A 15698-nucleotide genomic window follows, 5' to 3' on the forward strand; every position below is an offset into this window, starting at 1 on the left:
AGAGGGAACCAAACCCTGGTCTCTCTAGCCCACGGGCCGACACTCTAACCACTGAGCAACCAGCCAGGGCTATGGTTTCTTCTTTAATCCCCTACTTGTAGTACTTCCATTCAGCCAGATGTCAGGTGGTTCTGAACGACAGTTGTTCTATAGTTTAGTTTTAATTTTGATGTGGTTGTGGGAAGAAACAACTTCTGCATTTACCTATGCCACCTTCACTGGAAGCCCCGATCACTATTTTTTAACTGTTGGCATTACTGTGCTACCTAAAGAGCTATGTTTAAGTAACCCCAGTAGCTCAGATGTGACCTTATTTGGAAAAAGGGTCTTTATAAATTGAGATTAAGGCGGGCCCTAATCCAATATGACTGGTGTCCTTATAAAAAAGGGAGGTTTGGCCCTGGCCGGTTGCTTAGTGGTTAGAGCATCAACCCAGAGAGGCCTGGGTTCGGTTCCCGCTAAGGGGACATACCTCTGTTTCAGTTTGTCCCTGGCCCCAGTTGGGGTCATATGGGTGGCGACCACTTGACGTGTCTCACATCAATGTTTCTCTCTCTCTTCCTCGTTCTCTCCCTCCTGCTCTCTCTCAAGATAAATGAAAAAATGTCCTCGGGTAAGGATAAAAAAATAAAAAAATTAAAAAGGGGAGGTTTGGACAATGATACACACACACACACACACACACACACACACACACACACAGGACAGGCCATGTGAAGATGAACTCAGGATTGTACTGAGGCATCTACAAGCCAAGGAACATCTGAGGTGGCCAGAAGCTGGAAGAGAAGCTGAAACATTCTTCCTAGTGCCATCAGAGGGACCGTGGCCCTGCTGACACCTGGATTCAGATTTCTGACCTCCAGAAGAGGGAGACAATCTCTTATACTAAGCCAGACTTTGTTATGACAGCTCTAGGAAACTAATATGGCTGGCAGCTAAATCTTTTAAAACACTGTGCAGGTCACAAGATTTTTTTATGTAACCTGTTTGCAACCTCTGCTGAAGAGGAAGAAGGCGTGGTCACCGATCTTTATCCCAAATCCACAGAGGGGCACATCTGCAGGAGGGAGAGCAGTGGGCCCTCCACCTGAGGGCCCCCGGCCAATCCCAAGGAAGGGGACCTGCCAGGGCTACCTTCACCAGCCTCCCAGCCAGGCTTAGATGAGCCTCCACTGGAACCTCTGGTGTGGCCTCTTCCCTCACTTCAAGCCACTATCATCTGGGAGCCTTGGTGTCTTTGGCTGTGTGACAAAAACAGAATCGCTATCACAGGATTGTTCAAAGACAGAAAAGAGCAGGGTTGCAAACGCATCTTGAGATTGTCTTTCTGTGGGTGGAGGCAGCAGACAGCTTGGGACACCCACTTCATGCTGGGAGCTCCTGAGTGAAGAGTCTCATCTCTCAAGGCCATGCTGGGAAAATTCCAAACACAAACTGAACCCTGACACCACTTGTGGCTTCCAGAGAAATGAGAATAAGTGTAGAAAGAGTTAACAACACACCCTTTAAGCCAAGAAAAAAAATACATCAGGAGGAACAGTCACAATTTTGTGGACTAGAGGCAGTGTGAGGGGCTGGGACTTAGGGCCAAGAGAAAATGAGGTGAGGGGCCAGGGTTCCCTTCACAGTCCCGGGAGATGGGGAGAAAGGGAGTAGGTTGTGTGGAGCAGCTGCTGAAGGATCCTCCCTCCAACCACTGGCTGAAGCAGCTGCTCCTTCTCTTCTTCAACCCTGCCCATGCTCTGTGGCCATGCTTGTGGCAGGCACCTAGCGGGACAGCGGTGTCTGCTTCAGGGACATGAGCACAGAATGCAAGCGGGACACGTCTTTGCACTGCTTGCTGCTCTTGGGGTTGAAATCACACAGCTGGGCCACTTTCTCCCACTCTGTGCCTGGGGTTTCCTCCTTGGATTCCTTCACGAAAGCCTCCTCAGATGCCCTGCAGGTGGAGAGAAGACAGAGGTCTCAGAGTTGTCTGCCTTGCCCCTGAATCAGTGATGGTCTGCCCACACTGAGCAAGGCTGCTTTGCCCAGCCTACTCTGGGGTACTTTGTCCAGAGGTGTCCTCCCCAGCCCTGTGCCCTCTGACCTCGGGCCCCAGGAACAGCCTTGGCATCAGAGGAAGCCTAGTTTGGTCCTAACTCAGGGCCTCTGCACTTGTCACCTCTTCCAGGAATGCTCTTCCCCCAGACCTGCGGCTCACGGCTTGTTGCTTCTTGTCATTCAGGGCTGAGTGCAGGCCTCACCTCCTCAGAGGTCTTTCCTTGCCACCCCAGCTAAAGCTTCCTCCTATCCCTCCTCCACCTTTGCCCCAGCCTAGGCACTGTTTGGTCATTACCTCTCCATCAAGAGTTCCCCACCTGTGGCTCCTGACACCTAATGGCCAGTGGAGAAACTAATGTGGTACCTCAGCCACTGACTAACAACACAACCGAAGTACCTGGTTCTAGCATTGCCTCAATGTTCTGTGGACCCCAAGTGTTCTCCAGAAAAAGGTTGTGGTCAGACACTCATAGAAAACTCGGTTAAAGGGGATATTCAAAGCCAGACTCTCAATACTTCCATGTGCGTCAGTGGAGTGGTGGTGGGCATAGAATCCACCAGGTCCCAGCATGTTTGATGGCAGAGCTTGTTTCAGCCCAGGATGGCTGTCATTTCTATAAAGCCACAGCACTGGAATTGCTCCATTGAGCCTTTGCTTTTGGTTGGAATCAAACCAACAAAACCAGCTTTTGCTGATGCAGTGGAACCAACTGTAAGGACTCAGGGGGTGGGGGGGAATGAAGTTAGTCAGTCATGGCCTTCAAGTCCTCCACAAAGAGGTGCTGATAAATATCTCACAACTCTGTCTGGTCTGCCCAAAGGGCCATGTAGTCAGTCTTTCCACAAGCATTTTCCTAGCATCTGCCTTGACCAGGCTCTGAGGATTTCTAGGCAAGCTCCTTGCACTCAGTCTGGTACAAAATATGAAGCAGATTAAAAGGCAGTTATGACTGTGACAGGTTTTGTTAACAGGTAGTCTACAGCGTTGGGACTACAGAACACTTACACAGCCTGGGGGCAGGGGATGTGGTAGGGAAAGCTTCCTAAAACTAGCACCTAAACTGGGTAAAGAAACCAGGTGAGGGGCCAGCCTAGTCAAAGGCCTGAATTTGGAAAGCTATGAAGGAGAAAAGTTACAAGGCCAAATAACAAAGGCCCTTGGGAGCTCTACTGCAGACTACATCCTGAAGGCTGTGCTGGCAGTGCTTCGTGGCCAGTCAGTGCTGAAGTCTATGCAGGCTGGTCAAAAAGGGGAGAGCTTTCTGGATACTCCTGTCCTATTAGTTTCCAGCCTATCCAATGGTGTCAGATAGATGGGTTGCCTTCAGGAGCCAACAGGAAGGACATCAAGGGAAAACCTAGGCTTAGTTGTTGGAAAGACCTGATTTCAAACTCCCCATTAACATCTCTCAAGCCTGTTTCTTATGTGTAGGATGAAGATAAAACTACACACCACTAGATCATGTAAAAATGATCTATGTAAAAATACTAAGCCACTCTTTCCAAGAGCAGTAAGAGACATTTTAGGTACTTCTAGAAAAAAAAAAATCTTAGGAATAAGAGGATTTTTGTTTTATTAACAGCTGGGGAAAAACTATCAAGACTAAGAAAATGCCCAGTGCCACCCCCACACCCGAGAATGGCCATGCAGTGTAGCCCAGAGCTTGGCACATAGTAGGGTGGTATCTGGCAGCCTGCCAGTCTCAAAAGCATATTTGGGGACCTCAGGTTCCCTTGGGGCCAAGTTCAACTCAAGCAACCTTAAGATGAGTATCAAAAGCTGGCAGGAGGCAAACCAGGAGGCAGCCACAGAAGTTCCTTACCCTCTGGCAACTAAGCCAGAGGTGGCCTCAGGCTAGAACCCTAGAGAACTAGTCCAACAGCTCCCAGCCTAGAGGTGGGGTTAGTATTGGCAAGGCAGTCCCTTTGAAGTAGCCCAGTGTTCCTGGCAGGTTTCTATAGAAGTGTTCATGGAACTGCAGTGTAGGAAACCGAGACAGAGGAATGGAACCAGGACAGAGAAGAGGTGGGAGGCTGCGCCTAGGAAGGCACAGTGAATTTCACAAAGGCTGGATGGCTTCCCTGTCCCTGTTGAGTTGGTTCTCGCAGCGGTGGCCCTAGCGCTTAGCTGGGAATGGCAAATAGAAACCCATCAGAGAAGTAAAATAGCTTTGTTTTATTATATGAACAATATATTCAAACAAACTCTGAAACCAGCAGGTTCTGGCTTTTCCTGGAGCCCCCAGAAGAATATAAATTGAAGCCTCTGGGAGACAGTTCCTCCCCCAGGGAGGGAAGGGAGAAAGAAAAACCTTTTGATTCCATGAGGGTTTTACAGTTCATTTGCAGCAACACACCCCTCCTTGCCTTAAACCCTGGCTCCAATTCTCAGGTCCAGGAAGAAGCCTCAGCCTGGGGCAAGTGTAAACCAGTCACTCAACCTCTATTCTATTGTTCTGCAAAGAATCAGTGAAGGCTTGCCACTAGGCTGGATAAAAACGCTTATAGACATCGATCTTATTCCAAATGTTGGGGGTATCTCGATAGTAATTCTTCTCAGCCTGGGCCACGGCCTAAGAAGAGAGAAGGGTCCAGCTGATGTGGCTCAGTGGTTGAGCATCAACTCATACACCAAGAGGTCACTGGTTCGATTCCCAGTCAGGGCACATGCCCAGGTTGTGGGCCAAATCCCCAGTGGAGGGCATGCAGGAGGCAACCAAACAATGTTCTCTCTCATCGATGTTCCTGTCTCCCTCTCCCTCTCCCTTCTTCTCTCTCTAAAAATCAATAAAGAAAAAAAATATTTTTTAAAGAAGAGAGAAGGGCCACTTGAGGGCTGTACAGGCAAAGTTGGTTCAAATTCCATTTCTGCCAGAGGTGGGCAAGCCACTTTCTATCCCAGAGGTTCAGGTTCATCACTTCAAAGCCAAAGTGTATATGGAGAAATGGGTACAGATTCTCTCCAGGGCCAGCTGAGCAGCTCATGCTGCATCCATAGCCAACTAATCCCAACTAGGCACAGAGGTCCAGAGTAACCAGATCTTTCCATTTTTAACAGAAGCTAAAAATAAAGACTTTTATTTGAAACCTCCCATAATTAAAATGGCAACTAGTTCAAATTCTTTCAAAATACCATGTGCTTTAGCCAGTGTGGCTTAGTTGGTTGGGCACGATCCCATACACAGAAAGGTTGCCAGTTCAATTCAGTCAGGTACATATCTGAGTTGTGGGATTGATCCCCAGTAGGGGGCATGCAGGAAGCAGCCAATCAATGTTTCGCTCTCACATCAATGTTTCTCTCTCTAAAAATGAATTTTTAAAAATTAAAAACAAAAACAAAAAACATGCAGCCCACCGTGGCCAGGGTGGCTCAGTGTTTAGAGACTTAGCCTGCACACTGAAGAGTCGAGGGTTTAGTGCCCTGTCAAGGGCAGGCACCTGAGTTGCAGGTCAATCCTTGGCCCCAGTTGTAGTGCATGTGTGAGGCAACCAATCAATGTGTCTCTCTCACATCGAGGCCCCCCCCCCCCACCCCACCCCCGCCAAATCAATGAAAAAATATCCTCAGGTGAGGATTAAGAAGAACAACAAAAACAACATGCAGCCCTGGCTGGTGTGGCTCAGTTGGTTCAGCACCATCCACTGCACTGAGAAGCTGCCAGTGTTCAATTCTGGGTCACAGCACATGCCTGGGTTGCAGGTTTGATCCCTGGTGGGGGACATGCAGGTGGCAGCCAATCAATGTTTCACGCTCACATGGATGTTTTTCTCTCTCTCTCCCTCTTCCTTCCTCTCTAAAATCAATAAATAAAATTAGAAAACAAACATGCAAGCACAAGAACATATCTGTCAAGACAAGAACACTCAGTCTATCCCAGTTATAAGCATTATCAGTGGGATCTACTTCCTAGAGTCTTTCTTCTCTTTGTTGCCACTCAGTTTAGGAAATAGGCACTAAGCAAGCAGATCAAATCACGAACTGTCCAAGGTGCCTTTCCAATGAGCCTAAGTGGTTCTTCCTGCCAGGACTAAGCCACTCACCTTTTAGTCCTCCCCAAGGTTCTCCACCATGTAGCATATGTAGTCTGTGAGGTCCTGAGACAGAGTATTTCCTTTCCTTTCTGGGAGGCTGGTTTCTGCCTCCAGGTCTGGGGTGAGAGAAGCCAGGACACAGGGAATGGGGTGTTGCTTTCTGCACTATTTGAGTTGCCCAGTCACCCCTTCGCCCAATCCCAAGCCACACAGTTGCTACACCAGCCATCTAATAAACTTTGCCTCTCCATCCCCATATGCAGTGCTAGAATTACCCCTTTCTTCTTCAGCCCTCAGATCCCAGGCTCTGCCTATTAAACAATCATCTATCAGTGTGGCAACTACCTGAAAGGCAAGTCATTTCTCTGGGGTAAAAACAGACACCAAACTAATAATCTTTACTTAGTGTCAGATTCTGAAGACAGAGATGAAGACACATTGCCTGCCCACAGGACAGGGTTCCCTTCCAGCTCTAAAAAATCTGAGAACCTCTTTTCTTGAAGTGTTACAATAAATAAAATAGAAAGGTCTGAATAAATGAGAACTAAAGCTGTAGCAACTAGGGCCTAAGGCTAGGCCCAAGTACCTCTCCGCTTCTTATAATGCAAAATAGCCGAGCTGTGGAGCCAATAATGGGTTCACTTTTATTTATTTATTCATTTTTTATCCTCATCCAAGGACATTTTTTGTTAAGATAGAGTGGAAGGGAGAGAAAGGAAGAGAGAGAGAGAAACATCCACATGAAAGGCACACATCGAGTGGCTGCCACCAGCATGACCAACCAGGGCCGGGAACAAACTGCAACCGAGATACATACCCTTAGCGAGAACCAAACCCGGGTCTCTCTGGACCGCAAGCCGACACTCTAACCACTGAACCAAACCAGCCAGGTCATGGGTTCACTTTTAAAATAGCTAGGCAAGCCCGGCCAGTGTGGCTCAGTGGTTGGGCACTGACCCATGCACCAAGAGGTCACCAGTTCAATTCCCAGTTAGGGCACATGCCCAGGTTGTGGGCCCAATCCCTAGTGGGGGGCATGCAGGAGGAAGCCAATCGATGTTCTCTCTCATCGATGTTTCTATCTCTCTCCCTCTCCCTTCCTCTCTCTCTAAAATCAATAAAAGAAAAAAATTTTTTTAATAAAATAAAATAGCTAAGCAATAACTCCCTATTTCTTATTTATGAAAGAAGAAAAATAGTTCAGGGGAATGAGGTGATCAAATATTTTCCAGGGGTTAACTGCTAAAATTGCTATAATTAAAATTATCTTTGGCTAGGATTTGGGTAGGGAGAGGATATAGAGAAATGTTGTTTAATGGGGATAGTTTCAGTTCTGAAGATGAAAAAGTTCTGGAGATGTGCTACATGACAATGTGAATACAGTATACTTAACACTACTGAGCTTTAGATTTTAAAATCCAGCCAGTGTGGCTCAGTGGTTGAGCATCAACCTATGCACCCACAGGTTGCCGGTTCTATTCCTGGTCAGGGCACATGTCCAGGTTGTGGGCCAAATCCCCAGTAGGGGACATGTAGGAGGTGAACAATCTATGTTTCTATCTCTTTCCATCTCCCTTCCTCTTTCTCCCTAAAATCAATGAAGAAAGAAAAAAAATTTTTTTTTTAATTCTCACCCAAGAATATTTTTCTATTTATCTTCAGACAGAGTCGGGGGGAAAGGGAGACAGAAAAAAACATTGACGTGAGCCCTGGCCGGTCTGGCTCAGCGGTTAGAGCGTCGGCCTGCGGTCCAGAGAGACCCGGGTTCGGTTCCCGCTAAGGGCACGTACCTTGGTTGCAGTTTGTCCCCGGCCCTGGTCGGTCGTGCGGGTGGCAGCCACTCGATGTGTTCCTTTCACGTCGATGTCTCTCTCTCTCTCTCTCTCTCTCTCTGTTCCTCTCTCTCCCTCCCAGTCTACCTGGGCAAAAAATGGAAAAATGTCCTCGGGTGAGGATAAAAAACAAACAAACATTGACATGAGAGGGACACAGTGACTGGTGGCCTCCCTCACAACCCCAACCAGGGCCAGGACGAACTGCAACCGAGATATATGCCCTTGACCCAAATTGAACCCTCGACTCATTGGTCCGAGAGCAGATGCTCTACCGCTGGGCCAAACCAGCCAGGGCAATTTTTTTTCTTTATTGATTTTAGGGAGAGAGAGGCAGAAACACCAATGAGAGAGAACATCGATTAGCTGCCTCCCACATGCCTGCCACTGGGGATTTGGCTCACAACCTGGGCATATGCCCTGACTGGGAATCAAACCAGCAAACTCTTGGTGCATAGGTCAATGCTCAACCACTGAGCCACACTGGCAGGGCTTTTATCACAATTTTTTTTTAAATATGTTTTTATTGATTTTAGATTTTTTATATATTTATTTTTTTTTTTTAAATAGTTCTTAAATTTAAGATTGGTGGGGAAAAAACACACTTTATTGATTTTTTAGAGAGAGAGGAAGGGAGAGATAGAAACCTTCATGAGAGAGAAAAACATCCATCGGCTGCTTCCTGCACGCTCCCACACTGGGGATTGAGCTCACAACCCGGGCATGTGCCCTGAACGGGAATCAAACTGGGACCTCTCAGTCCATGGGAGGATGCTCAATCCACTGAGCCACACCAGCTGGATATAGAATTTTAGATGTTTTAAATTAAGAATTAAAAGTAAGCCCCTGGCCCTGGCAGTTTGTTCAGTGGTTAGAGCGTCAGCCTGAGGTCCAGAGAGACCCAGGTTCGGTTCCCGCTAAGGGCATGTATCTCGGTTGCAGTTTGTCCCCGGCCATGGTTGGTAGTGTGAGTGGCAGCCACTGGATGTGTCCCTTTCACGTCGATGTTTCTCTCTCTCTCTCCCTCCCACTCTTTCTGAAAAATGGAAAAATGACCTTGGGTGAGGGTAAAATAAATAAATAAACCCCTGCCCTGGCTGGTGTTGCTCAGTGATTAGAGCGTTGGCACGCGCACCAAAGGGTCTTGGGTTTGATTCCTGGTCAAGGGCATGTACCTGGGTTGCAGGTTTGATACCCGGCCCTGGTCAGGGGTCATGCTGGAGGCAGCCAATTCATGTCTCTCTCACATCGATGTTTCTCTCTCTTTCTCTCTCTCTCTCTCTCTCTCTCTCTCCTCCCTTCCATTCTATCTAAAAATCGATGGGGATACCGTCAGGTGAGAATTAACAAAAAAATAAAAGTAAAACTTTTCAAAATTAGCTTTGACTACAATAAGTACATGATTTTGTATATGAAATTCAGTGCTGTAATTCTTATGAGATTCATTGAGGTACACTTAAGACAGAAACTCGAAGAATCCTATATCAAATGTCTGGCTATTCAATCTTGTTACATTCAGAACTGTTAAAAATCTCAGACCAATAAGAAGAAGGATGGGCCCTGGCCGGTTTGGCTCAGTGGTTGGAGCGTCGGCCTGCGGTACAGAGAGACCCGGGTTCGGTTCCCGCTAAGGGCACGTACCTCGGTTGCAGTTTGTCCCCGGCCCTGGTTGGTCGTGCGGGTGGCAGCCACTCGATGTGTCCCTACACATCGATGTTTCTCTCTCTCTCTTCCTCTCTCTCCCTCCCGCTCTATCTGAACAAAAAATGGAAAAATGTCCTCGGGTGAGGATAAAAAAAAAAAAGAAGGATGGATGGAGAATTCTAGAGTATTCCCGTTTTTCTGCAGAATTTACTCTCTTCTGTTTTATTATTCAGTCTCTGTAGCCTTAGGATACATGATTTTGATTTGTCATTGCGAAGATTAAATGAGATGGTGGAATCTCTAAAAATCTGTTCATCCTTGCCTAGCCAGTGTGGCTCACTGGTTGAGTATCGACCCATGTACCAGGAGGTTGCCAGTTCGATTCCCGGTCAGGGCACATGCCTGGGTTATGGGCCCGATCCCCAGTGTAGGGCATGAAGGAGGCAACCAATTGATGTTCTCTCTCATCAATGTTTCTATTTCTCTCTCCCTCTTCCTTCCTCTCTCTCTAAAATCAATAAAGAATTTATTAAAAACACATACATTAATTAAATTAAAAAATATATATGTTCATTCTTTTTTTTTTTATCCTCTCCCAAGGACATTCTTCCATTTTTGTTCAGATAGAGTGAGAGGGAGAGAGAGGAAGAGAGAGAGAGAGAGAGAGAGAAACACCGACGTGAAAGGGACACATGGAGTGGCTGCCACCCGCACGACCAACCAGGGCCGGAGACAAACTGCAACCGAGGCACGTGCCCTTAGCGGGAACCGAACCCGGGTCTCTCTGGACCGCAGGCCGACACTCTAACAGCTGAGCCAAACCGGCCAGGGCAAAAATTTGTTCATTCTTAAATTCATGAGAAGCTGAAATGCATGCCTAAGACTTAATGATTTATTTTCTATCCTCTTAGGGACCTAAACTTCTCTGACCTCACTTCACATACTTGAGTTTAGTCGGTGGACCAAAAATGTCCCAGCCAGGGACATAGTCCCCAGACTCTGAACCCTGGACCAGCTCACTTCTTCCCTCTGAACTCTGGTTTTTCCACCTGTAAAATAAAGCACCCAAGGACCCTTTCCAGTTCTAACTATACAGGATGGTGACCTAGAGGAATGTGGCCAGCACCCACCATTTAGCACCTAGGGTTTCCACATGAGTTCCTGAGGCTCCACCTCCATGGCCTTCACCTGCAGAGAGCAGAGCCAGTGAGACCGGTAGAAAAGGGAAGGATCCTGGACACATGAAAATTCTAGAGGCTCCTGACTTTCTCTATACGATTACTTGACCCATACAGATCCATATACAAGGTCAGGCAAGAATAGCTGACAAAGAGAACCTATGCCCTGGAGGATTCATGGTTCTCAAGAGATTCAAGAAAGCAATTCTTCTTTCTGTACCTATTTATGAAATTGGCATAATTCCCCCTGTGTGCCTCACTTCAAATGAAACAATGCACATGGAAGTGCTTTATAATTTACAGTGAGGGAGAGACGTCAGATACCTTCTCTATGAGAAGAAGCAACCTGACAGTGCTTGGGTGCAGCTTCACATTTGTTCTAGAAACAGTATTGCCTTTTTCCTCTGGCATGAAGGGATAAAAAGAAACTTGCCTAGCCCTGGCCAGTTTGGCTCAACAGTTAGAGCATCAGCCAGTGGACCAGTAAGTGTGGGTTTGATTCCGGCAAGGGCACAGACATTGGTTGGGCCCTGTTCGGGGTGGTGCAGGAGGCAGCCAGTCGATGTGTCTCTTTCACATCAATGTTTCTCTCTCTTTCTCTCACACTCTATCTGAAGATACATAGAAAAATACCCTTAGGTGAGGATTACAAAAAAAACCCAGAAACTCACCTAGTTCTAACCAGGTAGCTCAGTTGGTTAGAGCGCAGTCCCAACGCACCAAGGTTGTAGTTTCAATTCCCAGTCAGTGCACATACAAGAATCAACCAATGAATGCATAAATAAGTGGAACAACAAATCTCTCTCTCTTTCTCTCTCAAATCAATAAATAAGAAATTAAAAGAAACTTGCCTAAAAGGCAAGCCCACTCGGTGGGTTAACTGTTTATTGAGCACTAGTCACATCCTAAGCACCACTGGAGATTTAGTAGTGAACAAAACACAAAGTCCTTATCACCAAGGAGATTATGTTGGAGGTAAGAGGCACAGACAATCAACAGATACATAAATACATAATAAACCATCAAGTATTTACAAGTGCTATGAGTTAAAACCAGGAAGAATTAGCTGGGTGGGAAAGGGTGCTTTTTTTTTTTCCTCACCCGAGGACATTTTTCGAAATTTTGCTCAGATAGAGTGGGAGGGAGTGAGAGAGAGAGAAACATCTACGTGAAAGGGACACATCCAGTGGTTGCCACCCACACGACCCAACCAGGACCGGGGACAAACTGCAACAGAGGTAGTGCCCTTAGCGGAACCGAACCCGGGTTTCTCCAGACCGCAGGCCAACGCTCTAACCGCTGAGCAAACCGGCCAGGGCAAGGGTGCTATTTTTGAAAGGGGTGTCCAGAAAAAGACATACTGGGGAGAAACTAACCCCAGGGAAGCTTAGACCAAGGACAACTGAATCTGGAAAGAGGTGTAAAAAGCAAGTCAAGATCCCAAACTCTGGGGAGTCTTTATGAAGAAAGGTAAGGACAGAAAAAGAAAATTCTGGGAAATACCATTAAGATTCCAAGGGACCCTGACTGGTGTTGCTCAGTGGTTAGAGCGTCGGCCCACCCACGGAAGCCCCTGGGGTTCGATTCCAGGTGAATGGCCCAGTACCTGGGTTGCAAGTTGATCCCCGCCCTAGTTGGGCGCATGTAGGAGGCAACCAATGGCTGTTTCTCTCTTTCCCTCTTTCTCTTCCTGCCTCCCTCCCTCCTTTCCACTCTCTCTAAAAATTAATAGAAAAAAATATCCTCGGGTGAGGATTAACAAACAAAAAAAAGAAGCAAAGGGACCCAAACAGGTTAATTTCGGAAGAAAAAAAAAAATGAATGGAGAAAGAAAGGGGCCCTGGCCAGTTTGGCTCAGCGGTTAGAGCGTCGGCCGCGGTTCGGAGGAGAGAAAGAAAGGGGAACTCCAACCTAGGTCCAATTTGTGCTGTGGAGGTAATTCTAAACCGGACCCTCAACCACAGTCAGTGTAGGCTGGACGAGTTGGCTGTGGGAGATCGCAAACCCAGGAAATGCGTGAGAAAGGTTTGGCGGAGGAGACAGGGCAAGGGCCGGGACCCTGTCAAGTCAGTACCTTTCTCTTACCGAGGGGCAATGCCTTGTTGAGGTCCGTGGCCAATCCCATGTCGGCCAGGTTCTGCCACACGGATTCGGCATGGTTTCAGGAATCTCGGAAGAAGGAGCTACCAGCAGATGGCGGAACCGTCATCTCGTTGGCCGTCCGGCCAGGCCCCTTGCTTCTGAACACAGGCTGCTCACCACTCGATCCGTGGCGCTGCCTTCCATCTAGAGCATTCCGGCTAAGACGGTGCCGGTTAACATTGTAACCGAACTTCTGCCTGCGGGTCTTCTCCTTGGCCTCGGGCATCCCGCGGACCACCGCAGCCGCAACTCGGACTCCGCGCCTGCACTCCCAGCACCTGGTGAAGCGGACTCCTTCCCTCCGGCACTCGCAGGACTTGGCGGACTTTTTCGGAAACGTCGCGATACCACGCCAACTACTACGACTCCCAGGACGCGATGAACGGATGCGCCTGCGTACAACGCTCAATAATGTCCTTTTCTCCGCCCCCTTTCATGACCTCACCAGGAGGTGGAGTTTAGTGTCCCCATTTTCTCCGGCTGCTGTTGCCCCAGACATGACGACTCCAGGCCCTGTCACTCCAGAGGCACCGTCGCAGCCCCCAGTCATTGAAGGTTTTAGCCCCAGTGTCTACGGCAATCCGGAAAGCTTCAAGGAAAAGTTCCTTCGCAAGACTCGCGAGAACCCAATGGTACCCATAGGTAAGCGGGTATTGAAGGAACTGTAGAGGGAGAAGACAGTGCTTTCGGGAGGGAACGAAATAGGGAAGGACCGGGGACGCCATGGGGACACCGGAATGAGAATGACCAGAGCTGTGGCGAAGAGGCGGGGCAGTGAGGGATGAACCACATTGGAGCAGGAGCCGAGCGGGATTTGGTGGTGGATGGGGCGGACTCTGTAACTCCGAGGACCCTGCCCGGACCAACCCCTCTTAACCCCAGACTCGCTCCTTTTCTGAGATCTCGACTCAGGCGAAAGAAGCTCCAAAGCGAGGAGGGGCTTCTGGATTTGCCACCCCACCCGCTTTCTACCCTCCTCAGGCTGCCTGGGCACGGCGGCCGCCCTTACCTATGGCCTCTACTGCTTCCACCGGGGTCAGAGCCAGCGTTCCCAGCTCATGATGCGCACCCGGATCGCCGCCCAGGGCTTCACGGTCGCAGCCATCTTGGTGGGTCTGGCAGTATCCGCTCTGAAGTCTAGACCCTGAGCCCACAGCCTGACCTTGAAAGCTCCCCGGAGATCATTCCCACCCCAGGAGCAACCACCGATCCTGCCACTGAACTTATTCCCTCATCTCCCCTGACAAGCCCCTGTGCCAGTCGGGGAGGAAATGGCCAATTGAGTAACTGACAGATTTTTTTTTAAGGAATCTCTGGTTCGGTTCCATTTGGGTGTTGCATACATCTATGTCTGCTGCACTTTATCCACGCTCTACTTAATAAACTCTAAACCATTTGTAGTTACATGAATTCATTCTCGGGCTCACCCTCAAGGTTTTTGGTCTTTGGTTTTAAGAGAATCAAACTAAAGGGGCCCTTAGAAATCATATGATCTCTTGATTCACAAACTTTCCATCTGCTGGAAAATAGATTCCCTAGAGTGATATTGGGGGAGGTTGTTGAGGGGGTGCTTTCCAACAATTTTCCAACTTGTAGTAGAAGAGCCTGCCTTCAGATGAGGCTTGCTGTGGTCTTGTCAGAGGCAGGGGTTACAGCACTCCACTGTGCTTCTGCCCCTCACTCCACCTCCTGAGAACACCAAAGACTCCACTTGTAGTGTCATGAATTCATTCTCAAAGTTTTTGGTCTTTGGTTTTAGGAGAAATAAACTAAAGACTGCAGGGGCCCTTAGAAATCATGTGATCTAATGATTCACAAACTTTTCATCTGTTGGAAAGTAGATTCCCTAGAGTGATATTGTTGGGGGGAGGGGGGACTTTCCAACTATTTACAAACATGCAGTAGAAAAAGAAAAACCTGCCTTCAGATGAGGCTTGCCATGGTCCTGTCAGAGGCAAGGGTTCCAGCCCTCCACTGTGCTTCTGCTCCTCACTCCACTTCCTGAGAACACGTAAGACTCCACTAATTTAGACCATCCTGGCATGGTTCTTGCAACAGAAAACAGGCTCAGAAGCAGCCTGGTATAGTGGAAAGATAACAGTCTCGAAGCCTGTCATCATTGCTCTGACCTAGCCTGAGTATGTACCTAGTGTCTAAGAGTTAAGGAAGAAAGAAGTAATGGGGACCTGAACAAACTCTAGAAGAGAGGCTACCCAAGACTGTTGCTTTTATGTGCACTCTCAACCAGGTGTTCCTGCCTGGCTGGTGTGGCTCAATGGTTGAGCATCGACCCATGCACCAAGAGGTCACCAGTTTGATTCCTGGTCAAGGCACATGTCCAGGTTGTGGACCAAATTCCGGGGGGGGTGCGGGGGCATGCAGGAGGCGGCCATCAATGTTCTCTCTCATCGATGTTTCTCTCTCTCTAAATAAAGAAAAAAAACTGAATGGAAAAATTATTAAATAAAGTAAAACAGGTGTTCCTCGTCTGTGGTCAGCTCTAAAGTGTTGATTTGGATCCAGGTTCCTTTTATGTGTAACTCCATCAGTTTCAACACCAGCTTCAGGCTGCCAGAAGGGAAAAGAGAAAGTAAAGAAGACACAACCACTTCTTGAGTACCCTGAAAGGCTCCAGATTTCTAAATGGAGCAGTGTATGACCAGGGTCAACTGAGTTGATTGCCCACACTATGGTCTTTCAGCGTAAGGCAAAGATTATGAGTGTAGAGCAATACATTGTGGTGTCCCTTTGCCTCGAGATTCAAGGAACAGATATGGATTGGTGAGGAATGTGGCACTTCTAAAGGGGATGGTCACTTTTTTAT

The 15698-nt window shown here is 47.9% G+C and overlaps 2 protein-coding genes across 3 annotated transcripts; one reads left to right on the forward strand and one right to left on the reverse strand.

Annotated features, from left to right (window-relative positions):
- Positions 1–4242: 4242 nt before the first annotated feature.
- Positions 4243–13162, reverse strand: NOP16 (NOP16 nucleolar protein). Its single transcript, XM_036241634.1, is given in 9 exon segments — positions 4243–4314; positions 4316–4404; positions 4407–4468; positions 4470–4534; positions 6088–6194; positions 10685–10742; positions 12807–12915; positions 12992–13020; positions 13023–13162. Coding segments are annotated over 9 exon segments (669 nt in total). The 5' UTR covers positions 13101–13162.
- A 23-nt stretch (positions 13163–13185) lies between these two features.
- Positions 13186–15099, forward strand: HIGD2A (HIG1 hypoxia inducible domain family member 2A). 2 transcript variants are annotated; one of them, XM_036241636.1, is made up of 2 exons: positions 13186–13516; positions 13915–14024. In XM_036241636.1, the coding sequence occupies exons 1-2, from the start codon at positions 13261–13263 to the stop codon at positions 14013–14015; spliced, it is 357 nt and encodes a 118-aa protein (XP_036097529.1). In that variant the 5' UTR covers positions 13186–13260; the 3' UTR covers positions 14016–14024. The 2 variants fall into 2 exon arrangements, with proteins under 2 accessions (XP_036097529.1, XP_036097528.1); XM_036241635.1 differs by having other exon boundaries at positions 13191–13516; positions 13856–15099.
- Positions 15100–15698: the final 599 nt, after the last annotated feature.

Source organism: Molossus molossus, unplaced genomic scaffold (assembly GCF_014108415.1).
Source record: "Molossus molossus isolate mMolMol1 unplaced genomic scaffold, mMolMol1.p scaffold_m16_p_4, whole genome shotgun sequence".
NCBI lineage: Eukaryota > Metazoa > Chordata > Mammalia > Chiroptera > Molossidae > Molossus > Molossus molossus.